The sequence below is a fragment of the Chiroxiphia lanceolata genome, chromosome Z (genome assembly GCF_009829145.1).
Source record: "Chiroxiphia lanceolata isolate bChiLan1 chromosome Z, bChiLan1.pri, whole genome shotgun sequence".
Taxonomy (NCBI): Eukaryota; Metazoa; Chordata; class Aves; order Passeriformes; family Pipridae; genus Chiroxiphia; species Chiroxiphia lanceolata.
Window position 1 is genome coordinate 62,578,624 of NC_045671.1, and position 19,359 is coordinate 62,597,982.

A 19,359-nucleotide genomic window follows, 5' to 3' on the forward strand; every position below is an offset into this window, starting at 1 on the left:
AAACTGTCTGCTAACCCACTAGTGTGTATAGATTTCACACTCAACACTCTTTCCAAGTGCCTTCACGCTGACGTTTCATGTGGAATTGCCAACTGTACCAGACTTAAGTAGAAGTGGCCTCTGCTGAAGCAAGTTTCATGTTATATTATCAAGTCAAGTAAATTAATATGTGTCACTGATGCATTCATCAGACCCCACAAAGGATGGAGTTTATCAACATCAGTCTAAGGAGAAACTCTACCTCATTCTCAGTTTTGGTACAGTGAGAAAACCTGAGCCATGGACAAAGATGCGTAGTAATGTTGACTGATTGGTAAACACAACGTAGTTTCATGGAGAAAAATAGACTCAACTCAGAGCTTTTCAGTCCTTTACACAAAACTGAATTGTATTCTCCCAGAGACAGAGCTACAGTTCTGGTCTGCTTCTGGTACAGGAAGACAGCCTGTGGAAGCAGGAATGCCCCTGAAGAGTCTAGTTTACTTTGCAGCTGCCAAGGCAAATTAAGGCAATGATCATCTCTTCTACTTTCTCTCCAAAGTTATCACACCCTCTAACCCATAACCATCCTAAAAGAAGCAGCAACTGCTTTGGTTTTTAATGGAACATCCTATGACTAAGGCTTCCACACAGGGCCAGGCCTGCTTTTCCAAGTTGTTCAGTATTCTACTGCCTTCAGAACTGCCTGCTCTGCTTAAAGTCTGTTCTTGAGAAAAGCATAAAAAATAGACTTAGTTGGATTACATCAGCTACATCACCTTAGCCAGCTCATCTCAGTTAAATAGGATCTCTGTGAAATCATTCAGAAGTTATATAGTTCCACTGTAGCAATTTCAAATTTTCGTGGCTTATCTGGATGTGATTATATCAAACCGACATCACAAATAATGAATACGGGAGCTATTTGAAAAATTACCTCCAACATAAAGAACTAATCTCTAAGACCATATTATTTAGAGGTCACTCCAGATAAAAGGAGACATCTGCATCCAACCTTCCCGTACACAGCAGAGTGCTGTTTACGTAAGAAAGAAAAATGAAGTCGGTTGTTTTTTTTTCCTCCTCACCGATTCTGAGTCATATGCTGAGCATCCCTTCTATATTAGGCTAGAAGTATAGATGGAAAGATGTTTCACATCTATGCTGCCTTTGTTCTGATGTTAGTGGTGTGCAAGTAACACCCACCATCTGGTTATCAGTCATTAGTCTGTCTAACTAGTAATTACTTTAGCAACCTGCCACCAGAGATAAGTATCAAGGGACAAGGTAGAACAAAAACCTGCATTTACATGCTAACTCTTGCACTGAGGTGAGACTATTATCTGAATATAATTTGAAAAAATCGTAAAATAATTCTGACTGGGGGAGGTCATGTAGTTCAACTTCACTGCTGTTATGTAGTCCTACCCATATATTTGGTTTCCAGTTGCTATATTTGCCATTGTTTAGGGAGGCAAGACCACCAAACCCACACTATTTCTAGACTAACATGTGTATTTAAAATAGGGAAAACTAATTCCTTTAGGCTAGTTATGTTACTGTCTACTATTGCATGCGTTTCAGAGAAGTACCCACTGAATAGTTTGTTCCCTGTTTTCTTTCATGCTAGATTATGGTTTGCAGTCATACAGAAAAGAAGATTCTCCTGAGGGATCAAGCTCATACCAGCAGCATTTGATACAGATTTACACAGCTCCTGAAATACATTCCCTTTCAGAGTTTGAACCCAATTCTATGACAGATGTCTACAGGTAGTTAAGTTTTCTTGATCTTGCATTTAGTAATCTCGAGTATGTTTAAATGACAATTAAGCTCAGTATAATTCTATTGTCACTCCAAGTATATGTTTGATTGTAGTTTTTAGAAGATTGGTCCTGGAATACAAAATAGCACAGATATCATAGGATCTTCTCTTTCAAGGTAGATAACCAAATACTGCATTCACTGAATATAAACGGAAAGTTTGTCAAATGAATTATAAGGAGTCACTCTAGACTGGTAGATAAAAAGGCATAAAGATGTGCTACTATCTACCTATCCATTTTTTCTGTTGCTGTTTCTTACGAGAAGGTGGATTATTTTCAATAATGGCAATACTTTAAAAGTTAGTAGAACCAATGTTCCAGGATGTCACAATAAACATATGCATCCCATAATTTTATAATTAATGTCTATACATTATTTGCTGCATATACACAGTGACATTTTTTGTTTACAGAGGAAAAAATAAAGGTCAGAAGAAGAATAGATGCACTAGTGAATAGCTTCATCCCTTTCCTTTTGAAAGCTTTTATAGAATAGCATTTTCCAATTGCTTATTTGGCTATCAGGTTTAGCCCTGCCAGTGGTGGATAGCTTCTATACAACCACTTTTCAGATAAGTGGGATTACAATTGTAAACAAGTGTATGCACATTAAATGTGCTAGAACACTATTAATTTTAATCCATTCTGTCAGGTTACTTAAGTAAGAATTTGAGATCACAGTAGTATTTATGTCTATAGGCTTAAACATACCCTGAGAATTTGCTTCAAAATGGTTCAGCTAAGGCAGTTTGAGATTGTGTTGGTATTTCTGGCTTCCGTCATTCATCCTGTGTCAGTCTGTACTTTTTTCAATATCGAGTGTTGTTAGAAAGTACTGTGCTCCAGCTAAACAATAATTTTAGAGTTGTCTCATACATTCCAGTTTATCATTGCCACGAAAATGTTTCCTAGTCTTATGTGTTCTCGCTTTGCTCCTGTTCGGAATAGATATTGTTACTTGACTTTGCAGGCAACTTGGCCTCCCGAAAGCATTTCTTGCCAAGGGTTCCCCTCAAAGTAGTCTTAAGATCTACTTTACTCATGTCATATATGACTGCAATGAACTTTTGACAGACTCAATGAATCTATCTTGCTGTCAATCTGTGTATTTGCAAAATCTAGGTCTACTCTTGTGGTACTGCACTTGGTAAAAAAAAATAAAATAGTAAGAGATAAAATCAGAAAAGGGAGAAGATCAACATGGAGACAGTGAAGATAAAGATGTACCCCGTATGATTAAAAAAATCTTCTTATCTGGGCTATTCTTCAGAATTGACCTTTTAGATAATTTTGTGTTTGATGACATGAGCAGGGGTTAAGCCTTCCTGATACATGTATGTCAGCTCACTGGCCAGGGAGCAGTGACCAGTCTTGAAATCTTCAGTTTGTACCTGTGCAAAAATTCCATTAATATTTCTGAAGGTAAGGCCCAAATAAAAAATTATTAGAAACTGTAGGAGTGGGACTTGTAATTTACTGTGCTCTTACAGATGAATCACTTGCTTTTAAACTTCTCCGGTGAAAGTGTTGGTCAGATGGGAAAGCTAAAATGGAAATGAGAACAGGAGCATGAAAGTAGCTCCTGATTTGAGCTGAAGAGGCTGTTACCACTCACAGTTTCTCCTAGATCAGCTCCCCTTGATTTGTAATCATTATATGAATCTTACTGTCTACTATGTTAGGACTTTATTGAGCAGTGTTGATGAAGCTGAATTGAATCAACACTGCTTTATCAGAGTTACCATCATCTAATTATTCTCCTCTAAAATCTATTTTAGCTTTGTTGTCTCACCAGCTTTGATATTGCTTTCTACTACCAAATCACCTCAAAATTAACAGAAAAATCTCATCAGATTAATTTCTACAGTATTTGGTATAGTTTATACTTTTATTTGCCAGTGGTGGTCCACAAGTGGACTGAAAGACAGATATACATATCCTGTTATACAATCAGAATGTTTTACAGAACAGAGCAACCATCAGCAACACAACAGATTGCAAACCAATATTTTCCATAAAAGTAAATGTTACCAAGCAGAGTTGCATGCAGGGGGTTAATTATTACACTGTTTCAATATATAAAGAGACAAGAGTATCTTTGTCAGGCCTGTTGGCTGGAGGAGGTGCTTGCTTCTGAGAGATCACTGCTCTAAAAGAACTCTAGTGGGTTCAGTGAGGAGGTTAAACACCCAGTTGTTAGTGTCTTTTTCCATTCTTCATCCTTGATAAATATGTTTGATCTTGATTCAACTGAGGAAGATGATGATGAAAAAAATATAATTCAGAAGGAACAAGCAGACGTCTACTATAAAATATCTATTCTGGACACACTGTGTCATCCTTGACTTTATGGAGATTTTTTAGACAGTGATCTGTGCTGAAAAGAAGCCAATCCTCCAACTGATGGTCACAATGAACCTGCTCCTGCCCCTTGACTGGAGCACAAATCAGTCCTCTGTGTTTAACTGGATTATGTATGCATCTCTGCACATATCACCTCTGGATTCCATTAATTCTTCCAGAGAAAATTGCTTTGTTATCCATCAAATTCAAACTCTTTATCTCTGGGCTTGATAACTGTGAGAGGATAATGCTATGAAATGTTTGGTAACAGATCTCTGAAAACACAGAGCAGTACACACAGCAGCACGTTTGCCATCCTTCCTTTTGAGATTCTGGGCTTTCAGTCATACAACAGGGAAGAATAAGAAATCATGGAAAGAAGAAATCACTGACTCCATTGACTGTTATTTCATTAAGATTTTGCTTTGTTTTTATTCTGCAGTTATGCCATTGTTTTACTAGAAATTGCCACAAGAAGTGACCCTATGCCAGTAAGTAAAGATGAACTACCTGTGAGATTTGCATGACTGCTTTGATTCTGTTTCTGCTGAAGACATAAACCAAACTTTGAGTAACTGCACCTTTGAGTTACTTTTTGAGTAGACATTTTCCTTGTGATTTTCTCGATGTTAGTTCAGTTCCCATGCAACATTGCAATCAGGGCTTCCTCATACACCTACCTCTCTTCCCTTTCAGACCTTTGAAGAACAGCAGATGATAAAAATAATGTGGCTCCAAACCTGACTTTTGATTAATTCTGTGAGGCTTAATGGTGGCAGAGAGGGATGCAGAGGGAACATATGTCCTAATATCTTCCTTTTTATTCTATTCTTCCTTTTCCTGCCATGCAAAAGCCCTTTTAGTGGAATCTTGAATGCTAGAAAGGCAAATGAGCTGCTCTCAATAAGGAAAATCTCTATTTTGCATGTGTCTTGTGATCAGTGCTAAATGGCAAATACACAAAAAATGCACCTTGAAATTGAAACCAGATGGTCTGAACATGTAACCATGTTGTCTCTGAAATAATTTGCTTAACAAGAATTGTAACAATGAAGTCTTGAAACTACCATTCTTCCAATCATGACAGTTTGTGATAGAGCGATGTAGGTCTTATGATTTTTAAATGTTTCCCAATATCTTGCCAGGTACTCAATTGTTTATCTCATATAAACACTGAGATTAAAACCTTTCAGCCATGAAAAAGCTTTTAGAAAAAGTGACCCAGTTTAGACTAGTTATATGCTTTTATATCCTTTTTATTTTCTTTCTTGCACCTTATGTGAAGAAGCAGAGCAGGAAGTGATAAGGGAAGATATTATATAAGTAATGATGGTAATACTAATACAATTTCAATGGCTGGCATGAAAACCACACCACTAATTTCAACATTGTTTAATCCCCTTTACTCTAGAAAGACAGTATGCATTCAGCTGAATATTTTTGGTGCCCACCTTTGTCAGAATTAATTTCAGGAAAGGCTGAGAATTCTTGCCCATGTCCCACAGATTACACAGAGGTAAGTAAGATATAATATGGTGTACAAAGATTCTTTCCTGAAGTGAAATTATGACATGTCCCAGAATTTTTATGGCAGTATGTAAATAAACCAGAAATCAAGAAGTGCTCCTCAAATAAAGAACAATGAAATTATTTAATATCCTTAATTAAAAAAAAGTCACTGTGATAATGAAACATTCAGTTGTTCTCTCCAGTTGTCAGTGTAATAGGTTATGGTTTTAATATGCAATCATTGAATTTTGTGCATTTTCATTTTATTATAAAGCGTTGAATTCCATACACATTTTATGTCAGTAATATCCATTTAGCTTACTGGCAGAGGGCTTTCAAATAATGAAGTTTCTGTCTGAGGCAAAGTATCAGTTTGGTTTGATTCTCATGCAACAGGTCTGTGTGTTTGGTAGCCTCAAACTGCCTGATAAAGTACACCTCTCCCCTGCCTCCATTTACTTAAATTAGAACAAGATTATGGTGTCCTTATTTCAGTTTAAGTGCAGTATAACTGACTTTGATGGTTTGTAGCAATCTAAATGTAACAAACTTCTCATTAGCAGAACTGGATTTTAGCTGGGAGTTAATATTCTTAAAAGAGTAGTCGAGTTTTTAATCTTTTGTGAGTTTTGTGTACAGAGAAGTCCTCTGAAAACTGTATGAGTTCACCAGCATAACACTGTCTTAAAACATAAGACAAGAGCTTAAGTAGTGTTCAGCAGAAGAAATGTGTGTATCTAATTCATGATTTCCCACAGCAGCATTTTTATGAACTAACATCCTTTGTTCAGCAAAAACCTGTAGAATTCCATAGACCTCAGTATACCTCTGACACTTTTCACCAGCTGCAGATGACCAGTTTGCACTAAAAAATAATAGTATTAATTTAAAAACTGCCTATGCTTGGAATGATAAAAGGCTGTTTGCTTTTGTCACTCTTTTTTCCTTCTGCAGTTAATCAGAAGGTGCAGAAAAAATAATCCATCCCAAAGGCCTACATTTGAACAAATCAAGAAAATGTTGTACAAGATGAATCCTAATAAAGTTAGCCCTGTTGACATGATGATGACTCTGGTAAATTTAGTTTTTCATTCCAATCCAAGTTAGTCTGCTCACTTGCAATCACTTTCACCTGTATCCTTCAGGTTTGTTTTTTGATCTCATAACCCTTGTTTGGTGAGAAAACCCAGCTATTTTTTTCACCTCTGGTGGGATAATTGTAGTTGTAGTTCTGCTTGAGACACAGCTTTCCTTCTCGTTCAGTTTCTGTCCTTTTTCTTAACTTTCTCAACTTCTTTGGAGCTGAACACTTTCTTCAGTCAAATGTTGTTTGGTGTTTAATGTGCTCACAGGATACTGTATTCCCCTTTTCCCATGACTCAGTGGTCTTATAGCACCAGGGATATAGAATCCCGGCATGCCACAAAGAGCATGTTTACAGATGCGTTTTGAGCAGACTATCTCAAGGCCATGAGCAGAGAAAGGAGATTCCTGCTCCCACAGCCTATTATCCCACACAGAGGAAGGATATAAGAAAGCAAAATGTAGAGTAGCACAGCAGGATAGTTTACAAAACAACATAGTGAACTTCTGATGAAAGTCTGAGACTTAGATACCTTTTGTTTTGGTGAGATTTTAATCCATCTCTGCAGCTTGGTCTCTGCATTGGGTTGGACCCCTAAAGTTTAAAATAACTTTGAAAAGTCTCAAATCAGCTTCTACTGTCAAACAAAAATCTCAAATCTAGATTCATAAATTTACCTAAGGGGAAACTTAGATCTTTGGATTTTGTAGAAAAATTTTAGGTGTCTTAGACCTGCACCTTTTCTTATCTCGAAGTGTTTTCCAAGCAGAATCATTCAAATGCTTAAATCATATCCAACTATGAATCTGTTTCAGCAAAAAGATTATTTTATGCAATTCTCTATGTTATTTAGATGGAGAAATATAACAAACATCTGGAGGTACTGGTTTCTGAGAGAACCCAGGATTTAATGCATGAAAAACAGAAGACTGATCGTCTATTGTATAGTAAGTTATAAATACTAGACATTCTTCTCAATAATAATTTTGTTTCAGCTGTCTAATTACAAACAGAAACACTTTGATAGATCACTATTTAATAGCAAGGAATGAATATAATGGTTACTTTCAAAGTTGGAAAGATATTTACTTACTTTCTATACTTTCCCCCTAGAAACCAGTACAATCCTCTGAGAAGTATGACCCCAGAATCTATAGTGCTCTGACTTTGGATTTACATGGCAGTCCTTCTGCTTAGTTTTAAATGTTGGGGAATTGCAGTTGGTTACTTTTGATTGTAGTGTATCCTCTGGCATTATGCAAGAAAAGAGGTACAGAGGAACAGGAATACACAGATGAGAGAGAAAAAAAAGAAAAAGTGTGAAGGTGCAAGACAGGAGAAATAAAGACAATTAAAAAACAAAACAGAGAAGTGACAGTAAACAAACCTAAGACAGGTAGAAAGCACTAGCAAAGAGTTGGCATGAAAGGAATTAGTAAAATCCCAAGTAATACTATTAAAATCTAGCCTTATACTTCCTTGGAATGTATAGATTTGGGGGTTTTTTTGGAACTAAAAGTTATGGGCCATCAGAAATATCTGGACATGTTATCAGTGAGATTTACTGTGAATTCTCACATTACAGCAGAGCAGATTTTGATGCCAAACTGTGTTTCAATCTTCATAATATTTCATGTTTCTGATCATTGCTTTTCATCTTTAAACAAGCATGTTATGTTTAATGTATGATTTTACCATGTCAAAAAAGTAACATTGCACTACTTTCTATAACAGGTATGTTGCCGAAACAAGTAGCAGATGACCTCAGGCAGGGAAAACCTGCACAAGCCCAAAGTTACTCAAGTGCCACCATCTTTTTCAGGTAAACAAAAATGAAAGATAAGACTAGAACTGACTCCTACCGAAGAAACTTTTAGGCTTCTAGTGGAGGTGAAGCTCCTAACCAAGTACAGAATTTCTAAGCTGCCATCTATTATACCAGCTGTCTCTCCAAAAAAGTGTTTTCCAAAATTCTCACACCATATCCATTTTTAATTATAAGTACTTAAATAAACAATGAGATCACTGTGGAGCTCTAACATACAGCAGAACATTGCTTTACATGTGTTACTCATGCATGAATGTATATTTGATAATATAGGCCTAAGTAAAGACTCCAGCATATAACTGTGTAAAGAAAACTTTTCTATCCTTGCAGTCCACATGGATTTACAGTTTTAAATTTTTATATGTTCATGAAGCAACATATAAACAGCATGCCTTCACTTGTCACAAATGAACAGATATCAAATTTTTTTTTCATTTTTACATAACCTAAAATTGAAGACTACTTAGTCTGTTGCAGATTAAAGTCTATCTGTAAAAACGGTTTACTGCATCAGTAAGCAAAAAGACTTAGGTCAGTCTGTCCTTTTTGAATGGAAGGAGTCTGCTGCTAATTTAAATAAATTAGGAAAAAACTATTCCATAAGGTCCTTAGCAAAGGAAATACTGACAAAGAGAAGTTTGACACAGTTCCAATGAGAAATTATTACTGCGTGTTTAGGTTTACCAATCTGCAATGTTTAAGATGGTTGATGAGTGTGTTCTTTCTGCTGTGTTTTAACAGTGACATTGTTGGCTTCACTCAGCTGTCCAGCAGCAGCACACCGTACCAAGTGGTAGATCTCTTGAACAAGCTTTATACCACTTTTGATGAAATCATAGATAACTATGATGTCTATAAGGTGGAGACAATAGGAGATGCCTGTAAGTTCTTTGAGCTATGGACAGTGGTGTGGCTTATGGGGCATCCAGGCAGAGACTAATTTGATGACAAGGAAGAACAGATGAAGGAGATTTGGAAAGCTTGTTACCAGTGAGAAGACCACATAAAGCAAGAAGGAGATAAGTCCTAGCTTCTCTCTCTAATACTCTGTAGGGGCTTGACTATCTCTTCTCTTTGGGTTTTTAGGAAAATGGCTTTATATTTGCTACCCTGGGAATCTACTGGAGACTGATTACCATTAAAACTCAGTTCCATCAAAAACCTAAGGGAATCTAACAGAACTTTTGGATGAGACAGAAAGGAAGTCCTGTAAGAGATTTGGAAAAAAAATCCCCACTCTTTTTTTTCCGTGCCATAGTTCAGCATGTTCTCAAGCATAAAATACCTGAACAAATACAATGGAGAGAGCCTGAAGAGACCTGTTTCTTGTCCTACAAAGTCATAGAATCAAAGAATCATAGAATCATAAAATATCATGAGTTGGAAGGAACTCACAAGGATCATTGAGACAACTCCTGATGCTGCACAGGACAGCCCCAAGAATCACACCATGTGCCTGAGAGTGTTGTCAAAACCCTTCCTGAACTCTGTTAGGCCTGGTGCTGTGACCACTTCCCTGGGGAACCAGTAACCAACCACCCTCTCTTTGGATGATGAACCTTTTCCTAATATCCAGCCTAAACCTTCCCTGACACATCTTCAGGCCATTCCCTCAGGTCTTGTCACTGGTCACCATAGAGAAGAGATCAGTGCCTGCCTCTCTTCTTTCTCTCATGAGGAAGCTGTAACTGCAATGAGGTCTCCCCTCAGCCTCCTCCTCTCCAGGCTGGACAGACCAAGTGACCTCAGCATCTCCTCATATGGCTTCCCCTCAAGGCCCTTCACATCTCTGTTGCCCTCCTTTGGACACTCTCTAATAGCTTAATGACTTTCTTATATTGTGGCACCCAAAACTGCACACAATATCCAAGGTGAGCCTGCACCAGTGCAGGGTAGAGAGGGACAATCCTCTCCCTTGACTGGCTGGTGATGCTTTGCCTGATGTCCCCCAGGACACAGTTGACCCTCCTGGCTGCCAGGGCACTGCAGACTCATGTTTGTAACATAAGTAACAGAGGTATACCCAGAAATGCCAAGACAGTGGAAAGAATTCAAAAGTTTACTTAGAAGGTCAGAATATGAGAAACTTACAAATATCTCACAGTGCTTATTGCAGCACTGGCCCCAGGAAGAAAAAGGCAAACCTCCTGTTCGCTCCTGGGCTTTATTATCTCTGGCCCTCTTGACTCTCCCCGGGCCACAGGGGCCCTGTAGTATTCCTGGAAATGTTCTCTCTCTCCTCTCATATCTCAGAGAGAGAGGCTGAGAACTTCTCTTGCTACGAAGAGAGGGGGAGAAAGTGTTGAAACTGCCTTTGGGGAAGAGTTACCTTTTAGGTAGAAAGCCTTCCTAAGCAAAACCTCTGTCTCCTCATAACAAAATCTTCCAGAAAAAAAGGGTATTCTACCCTCACACATTCATTTGTCATCAACCCCCAGACTTGCTTCCAGAGGGCTGCTCTCCACCATCTCATTCCTCAGACTGTAGGAACACCCAAAGTTGCCCAACCCCAGCAGCAGAATCAGACACTTACTCTTGTTAAATATCATACAGCTGGTAATTGCTCAGCCCTCTGATTTGCCAACATCTCTCTGCAAGGCCTCTCTGCCTTCGAGGCAATTTAGTATCATTGGCAAACTTACTTAGTATCCCTTTGAGTCCTACCTGCAGGCCAAAGATGCTGAAAGGCACAGGGCCTAAGACGGAGCCCTGCAAAACCCCACTAGTAACAGGTCTCCAGTGTGATGTCACCCCATTCACTGTTATCCTCTGTGCTCGATCCATGAGCCAATTCCTCACTCGCCACATGATGTGTTTACCAAGCAGTGTGCTGGATATTTTATCCAGAAGGATCCTGTGAGAGACAGTATTGAAAGATTTACTGAAATCCAAAAAGACTACATCAACTGGCTTCCCTTACTCAACTAGATCGGTTGTCATAAAAGGAAATTAATTTTGATAAGCAGGACTTTCCTCTCGTCTGTGACTGATGACTGTGTTGTCTTTGAGGTATTTTTCAGTAACTCCCAGAATAATCATCTCCGTAATGTTATCAGGCATTGAAGTGAGACTGATGGGCCTGTGGTTTTCAGGGTCATCCTTCTTCTCTTTCTTGAAAATTTTGACAACATTTGACAGCTTCCAGTAAGCTGGGACATCTCTAGATTTCCAAGACCATTGTAAAAGCATTGAGAGAGGTTTCACAATGACTTCAGCCAGCTCTTTGAGTACTACTGGATGAATCCCATCAGGCCCCATAGATGTACAGGGATCCAGCTGGAGCAGCAAATCCCATATATGTTCAGGGTTTAGTGGGAGTTTATCGTTCTCACAGTCATGGTCCTCCCGCTCAGCACTCTGGGACCCTCAGAGCTCATCATCGGTGTTCAAAGCATAGTGCAGGAAGCATAGGCCATTGCCTCTTTTTATAATAGCTCCCCAAAAACAACAGGTACTGAACAGCCATGTTCTTACTACCCGTTCCACTTCAAGCATTCTCAATGAAGGGATGAAGGGAAAAAGAAAGTGTTGGAAGAGATAAATCCTGTGTAAAAGTGAGAAGGAAATACAACGTTTTTCAGAGCTAGGGTAATTACGTACATAAGCTGTTACCCTTGCCTTTGTTTGCTTCTGGCTTTCTCTGCTTAGGAGGCACAGCTGTGCCCTAGGATATGACAGAATTGAGCTTCTTTTTGTTTGTTTGGTTGTTGTTTTTGTTTAATTTGGGCAACACACTTTGGTAAATCTGTGTAATGCCAAACATTAACACAGTTGCATTGTTGTGTTAAGATATGGTGGTTTCAGGAGTACCCAAAGAGAATGGGATCCTTCATGCCGGTGAGATTGCAAGCATGGCTTTAGACCTCCTGGATGTCTGCAAGACTTTTAAGATCCCACACAAGCCCAACACTCTTCTAAAAATAAGAGCAGGAATCCATTCAGGTATGTTGAGAGGGCTGCAAAGGTGTCTTCCTCTGGCTCAACAAATACTTCTGTAGTGGCCATTTTATCTCCATTAGGAATTTCTTCATAACTTCATTAAGAAGTTCATTTCTTGATATGAGAGGGAACATCATAGAGGTCATCTCAACAGAATAAATTATTGGATACATGGAATATTTGTAACTCAGTGCAGAATACAACTTTGGAAATATTCCATGGTCCCAGTGGCTTTGCTGATGCAAGTGAGAACTGCCCTTCTGTGTCTGTTGCTTGTTCTTTTCAGATGTTCTCTTCTCAAAACTGTGAGTTGTTTCTTGACTCATTGATCTAGCCTTTGCTCTCAGACTCCCAGCTCCCTGATCTAATCTGATGTGTGATTGCAACTTCTTCTTGCTAGACAGTCAGAGTTGGACCTGTCCTGTGCAGCCCAGCACCTGCCAATTAAATGATCTCACCAAGAGATCATATCTTCTATTTTTTAAATCTGTTGGGGCTGACATGAGGGAACCAAAATGCTCATTTTCTGTCTTCAGTAGGAGCCGGTTGCTTCCTGTTCCTGCCTTTCCATGTGATAATGAGTGTTGTGTGTGCAACTCCTGTTGACAGTATTCCTATCCCATTGCCCCTGAAAATATGTTGAAATGGGGTTCTGCAGATGTCTTAATTCATGCACAATATCTCCATCACATCACCACTTCCCCCACTGTTCTCCTTTGAGGCCTTTTTGCAATTCCCTCCATGGTTCTGGAATCTATCTGTAAGATAGATGTGTAACCCATGTGAAGACAACACCAACACTCAGTCTTTAACTGGTTAATGAATGAGTTATAAAGTAGTGTAGTAAGCAGCCATAAGACTGTATGACTGATTACGTGATTTATAAACACAAAATCCTTTATTTTATTTTTCTTAACAGGGCCAGTCGTAGCTGGAGTTGTTGGAACCAAAATGCCACGGTACTGTTTGTTTGGAGACACCGTGAACACAGCTTCCAGGATGGAATCTACCAGTGAAGGTAATAAGGAACAAGCTGCAGGTGGGGTTTTGATCATCCTTGCATGAGTTCTGAAAAAATGCTGTACTGAGTTTTGAGTCCTGACCTATTCAAACAGCTGCAAATCCTGTAAGAAGGTTCTTGATTTCTGTTTCCAATCTGCCTATGAGCAAGTTATGACAGTGATATTCTCTACAACCATTTTTGTAACCAGATCCCCTTGTTCCCCAAGTCTCAGAAAGGGATTTTTGTCGCTGTGAAGTTCTCTATGTTAAAAAAAGGTAAGAATACGATAAAATGAGAGGCTCAATATTCCTATTTGTACCTGGCACCCCACTGAATTTATAGCAAAAATACTTTCATAACTCCTCTCTTTTGCTGATAAGTTTCTCTAATGGAGAACACGAGCGGTGGTAGGACACATGGGAGCTGCGTCTGTCTAACTGATATAGAAGATTATGAATATGTCTTCCAGCAAAGAGAATAGACAGAAATTTCTAGAGATTAAAGCATGGAGATATTCTCACCTTCACTTCTTCCCAGGAGATAATAGTTTAGTTTGCATACTTCATCTTTAGCCAGTATGAGCATTTGAACCTCACATTCTGATATACTTTAGCCCAATGAACAAGAATTGGGAAAAAAATAAGAAAAGAAAACGATTCAGGGTCAAAGGACTTGATGGCTTTTTTCCTTTCATTCATGAAATGAAGGTGAATAGTTTTATGGCTCACACTGCAGTGCATTGTAAATGTATGTGAACTAGTCAAATATAAGTTTTCAAGTTTAATTTCATGACAAAAAGTGATGCTTTCAATATCTATCAGGATCCACTAAAAACAAGGCAGAAAGGCAGTGGAGTGATCCTACATGATGGTTTTGAAGATTATCTTTGGGATTTGAGAATTACGAGGATCTATTCCTTCCCACTATTTTATACATTTTTCCAAAGAAAATGCCAGCCTGAGTGCAATGCCATAATTTCATTTTCTTTCTGCCAGTCTCCCAGATAACTCCTTTCTTTCTCCTCCTCCTTTCAGGCTCCTTGAATCATCTTCTCAGACCCACCTTAAAACTAATGTCTTCAAAATCTACTTCCATCGTTCTTCATAGTTCATCATTCATTTTTTCTATATGTCAGTCTCTCATATAGTACATAAACACTGCAAACTTATGTACAAAGACAGAGCTTTTTATCTTTCAAGCCTTTATTTTATCTCCCTCTTTCTCTGGCCATGTACCTCTGAGGATCTCAAATTACATTACCTTGTTTTCACCCTAAGTTGGTTGCTTTAAAATGGATTAATTATTTACTAGAAATGTACACAAAAAGTGCTATCATCTGGAATCTGAGTGCTAGTATCTTGTTCTCAAGCTGGATGACAAGTTAAAATGTCATGTATCTACTGCAAAGAATATTTTTGAGATATATATCTATATATGTTGAAACACATATTTCCTGATCTACAGGGAGTGTTCTGAGACTTTAAAAAAAATTAAACAAACAAACGGAAGTGGATATTATAAAACTGTTATTTTCTGATATAAAAAAAATCACTAACACAATCTTAGACAGTACTACCATCAATTTGGGATCTTTTTCAAACAAAGAAGCATAATGATTTATTCTATGTCACTGATTGTTACAGGCAAAAAAACCTCAAAATGAAATAAAACAAAAAACAGGGGTTTTTTTGTTTGTTTGTTTGTGGGTTTTTTCAATTTTTAAAATTTTGGCAAAATTTTACTTTTTGGCAAAAGTAGTATTTTTCTATCTTTCGTCTTCTTTGGTCCTTTCCCATCATCTGCAAAGGGCAAGAGAGGTGAGGTTTACATGAAGGTAAAATCTCAACTAGGAAAAAATCACATTGTAAAAAAAATTGTGGAATTATGGTAATATCATCCCTTCCACCTTTATTAACAGGTTTGGAGTCAGAGCAAAGATAGCAGCTTCTCTAATGTTTAGACTTTGCTGAAAATTATATGTGCAAAGAAAGAGCTGGCTCTTTATTGACCAGGAGATAAAACTATATACAGTTTTCTTCACCAGATGAAATGGATGGTCATCAGTAGCACCAGCCAGGCAGCTGCAAAGAGTAGACAAATATTATTAGATGCAGAATGTGAAGAGTAGTGTTTGTTGACAGCCACACACTTGTTGTGAGATGCTCTCACAGACAGGCCAGGATACTGGAGTTTGTGTGTGAACATTTCAAATAACAGAGGAATGACAGCAGAGACATGAAAAAAACAAGGGGGAGGTCATTAATGGGTCTTGAAATCATTGGTACACATTGTGGGGTGGATCTGCCTTAGATGTTTAAATTGTTTGATAACATGTCAACTATTTCTCTTTCCAGCTCTTAAAATACAGTGCAGTTCAAGTGTATACCAACTGTTGGAGCAGATTGGAGAGTATGTGTTAGTATGCCGTGGGAATTTACAAGTCAAGGTGTGTATGCAACATCTATGCTCAGCTTTTCAGAGAGGAGAGTGTGAAAGCACTCTGGAGTCCCTGAATTTTAACCCATGCAGTCCTTTATGTCTTGCAGTCCTTTATATCTCACAGTCCTTTAGTTAGACTAATTCCTGATCTAAAGAAAGCATGTTCAAGTTTTAAACCAGAACCAATAAAATGGCTTGTTCATGGAACAACTCTGATAAGTCAGAGATGAAGGACTTAGCCAAGCTTGGAAGTCCTGCATGGCACATTCAAAAAAAAGGTCATTCAGAGACATCACAAACCATCATGTGAGTTCCATAAGAGAACTAACATACTTGTGAGCCTAATTTTGGATGAGACTTCAAAGAATTGTTTTAATTGATACTGCTGCCATTATCTTTAAGGGAAGGTCTTATGCCTCATTTTCTCTGTATGTAAAATCGCTGACAGGCACATCAGTCTCCTTTTGGGATTTCTTTTTTGCTGTAGTAAAAAATTATTTCATAAATGATGGATAGTATTGTAACCCCATAACTAATTTTCTTCCTTAGGGGAAAGGAGATATGGTAACATACTGGCTTGAAGGTAAGAAAGCCTCTGACTTCCAGAAGACGAACACCAGCACTTCTGTGACTCCTCAAGATGCCAACAGAACTTCATACACTTTGATACCAGGTGTACTTTCCAGTGATCCTCTCTGAAGTACTGCTTACTAGTCAATCACTGGCTCCAGTATCCATTCTGGTTTTTGGCTTTCTAGATCATTCTGCTGAATTAGAAAATTAGAAAAGAGGCAGCACACCACTTTGTCCTTGTGAATGTATTAGCTCAGATTTCGTTCACAGGTGTCTCTCCTATCAGTGGCACTGAAAACACAAAAAAGCAAAAACTTATCTTAGGGAATAATACATACATACAGCTACCAGGGCAGAAGGTAGCTCCCTTTAGTGTTGCTTCTTGATTAGGTTTTGCTGGGTAATCCCCTGCCAGCAGCCACCATGACTTCAAGATCTGCTGTCCAGACATTCCAGCCTCTAAGCTGCTCCCACAAGAAAGAAGGAGACAATGCAGTATTGTAATTTAGTGGTACAATAAACCCTGTGGTTGTGACTAGTTTTGTGCTGCGAGAGTGAAAAATGAGGTGTGTGCTGTGTGAGAAAGCAAGGTCCATGGAAAGAGGGGGATGAAGCAGAGCAATGGATACAAATTGAAATGAGAATTTGTGCTCCTGCTTCCATTTCATCTCCATTGTCTGGAGCATAGAAAAAAATAACAAAGAAAGTCTGGTGTGTCTCCATACAGTCAATTTCTAGGGACACCTGATGTCTTGATACAGAGATCTTGAAATCTTGGGAGGGAAACTAAAGACATTGCATGCTGCTGTTAGACTAAGGTTCACCACAGCTGCTCTTGTCCTTGGCTCTTCTGGGATTTCTCAAAAAAACAGCTCTTAACATTAGCTAATGTTATGTAGTTGCTTTGACTAATGTGGCAATGGACCTGCTATTGCTGGCTAGCTGTCTGTGAAATCAGGCAGCCCTCTGAGTCACTGAGTAATCTAGGACACAGCTTAGAAAAGGTCATTCCTGAGCAAGCATTTCCTGTAAAGAGAGACCCATTCCTACTAGCGGAGTAATCTATAGATGAGCATGATTCTGTGAGCACTGCACTAGCAGACTTCTTTAAAAACTTACCATTTAGGGCTAATCTGTTTTGAAGAGTTTAGCCAGCTCCAGTTCAACTGAGTAACAAACAATCTAACAGAATTAGATACATGAAATAGAGAGAGGAAGGATACAAAGCAAGGAACATAGATACAGCTGATTTTGGCATATGAGAGTCCAGTCAAATTTTTTAAAATTAAAATTTTTAATTGGTTTCATATTTTTTGTGAGCCTAAAAAAATACTTTCTCTGTTTTTGAGTTTCATATTAGTAGGTACAGTTACCTTTTTTGTAATCTTTGTGAAGTAAATCTTTCAGTTATCCAGAGCCAAGAGATGTTCTCCAATACAATTTCCTTCATGCAAATGCTATCTAGAAATTGTCAGACTCTCTGCTCTATTATAACCCTTCGTGATGTATTAGATATTTTACATTATTCTTTAAATGAGTTGGCACTTGTTTACATTTTTATTAAAAAGGCACATATCCTAGGGTTTTTTATGAAATGTGGATGTGAAAGCATATGTTTTGCTATATTTGTCTGTAGCAATACTTCAGTTTTAAGTCTCTTGCTTTATCTTAATGTTGTTTATAGAATTAAAAGCTCTAAAATGTGTGTCTTATGAGTTTAACTTCTTCTAGAAAGAAATGAGTGGTGAGTGACCATTAGCAAGCTTGTTGGATTGACAGCTTTCAGCTCTGACAAGTCTTCAGGTAGTAATTCAAAGTCTGCTGAAGATAATACAGACTCTTGCAGACTTAGGAGGCTTAGAGTCTGATGTTTATCTACAAAAGAGATACAGCTTGAATGATGCCTGTGTCATCATTCAACTGCCTACTTCAGTTTTGTTGTTGTTTATTGATCAAACAGAGCATCTCCAGAATGAGAACTGGATTATTTTCTAAGGACCATAGAATCTATGATTACTCTTCTGCAACTTCAAGCAGTACTCCTTATGAATGTCAGTTTGTCTGATCACTGTAACAATATGATGCTCTTCCTCCAGAAGACAGAAGTACAGGGTAACGAACGTCACAGATGCAAACACAAGTGTCGTCAGTCAATTGACAAGTATTTTAAGATTTATCTCAGATTTTGACAGTTGTAGTCAATAGCTACAGAAACATTTCAGATGCAGGAAAGCATTTACCAGCTGGTAACATATGATAACAGTACAGTGTTAATCTGTGAGGTGCTTTAAATCCACAGAAATTCACATCTCAGATGTGGAGTCAGTCAGGTAACCTAGCTGGAATTCTTTTCTAAAATGGCACTCTATACAGATAAGTATGTGATATGTTCCTCCTTTCCTTGAACATTGTATTCTACCAGAAAATTGGAAAAAATTACAATAACAGAGCTGAAGAAGTGAAAGCAACATGTACCTTATAGATTACTTCATTTCTTCACTCAGCAGCCATTCATTGTCCACAGTCGTGCAAAATAATACAGAGGATACTAATACTGCATTCATGATGTGGTGATTTTATGGAAGGATTATGCATTTTGATTATTGCTTATTGCAGTTCCATCTACATAGCATTGGGAATGTAGATAGGAATATTAAAAAATCACACAACACAAAAACTGACTTATGAAAGTCTTTAATTAGATTGATGAACTTTCACTATCTTGTTTCAACTTCAATATTGAGGAACAGACTGAATAATCACAACATTTAAAAACATCACAACAAGTAAAAAGAAAAAATCATTAACATATTTCCAAGTGTAAAACTTCCTAGAT

The 19,359-nt window shown here is 38.0% G+C and overlaps 1 protein-coding gene across 1 annotated transcript in view; it reads left to right on the forward strand.

The window, feature by feature from the left end:
• LOC116781107 (atrial natriuretic peptide receptor 1-like) overlaps positions 1-17,359 on the forward strand; it is a 36,143-nt gene extending 18,784 nt beyond the window's left edge. The window contains exons 13-23 of the mRNA XM_032676708.1: positions 1,610-1,751; positions 4,591-4,639; positions 5,560-5,664; positions 6,612-6,731; positions 7,595-7,688; positions 8,476-8,563; positions 9,311-9,450; positions 12,359-12,511; positions 13,428-13,526; positions 15,866-15,957; positions 16,500-17,359. Coding sequence (XP_032532599.1) covers positions 1,610-1,751; positions 4,591-4,639; positions 5,560-5,664; positions 6,612-6,731; positions 7,595-7,688; positions 8,476-8,563; positions 9,311-9,450; positions 12,359-12,511; positions 13,428-13,526; positions 15,866-15,957; positions 16,500-16,649 — 1,232 coding nt within the window. The 3' untranslated portion in view covers positions 16,650-17,359. The remainder of the gene's footprint in view (positions 1-1,609; positions 1,752-4,590; positions 4,640-5,559; positions 5,665-6,611; positions 6,732-7,594; positions 7,689-8,475; positions 8,564-9,310; positions 9,451-12,358; positions 12,512-13,427; positions 13,527-15,865; positions 15,958-16,499) is intronic.
• The last annotated feature ends 2,000 nt before the right edge of the window (positions 17,360-19,359 follow it).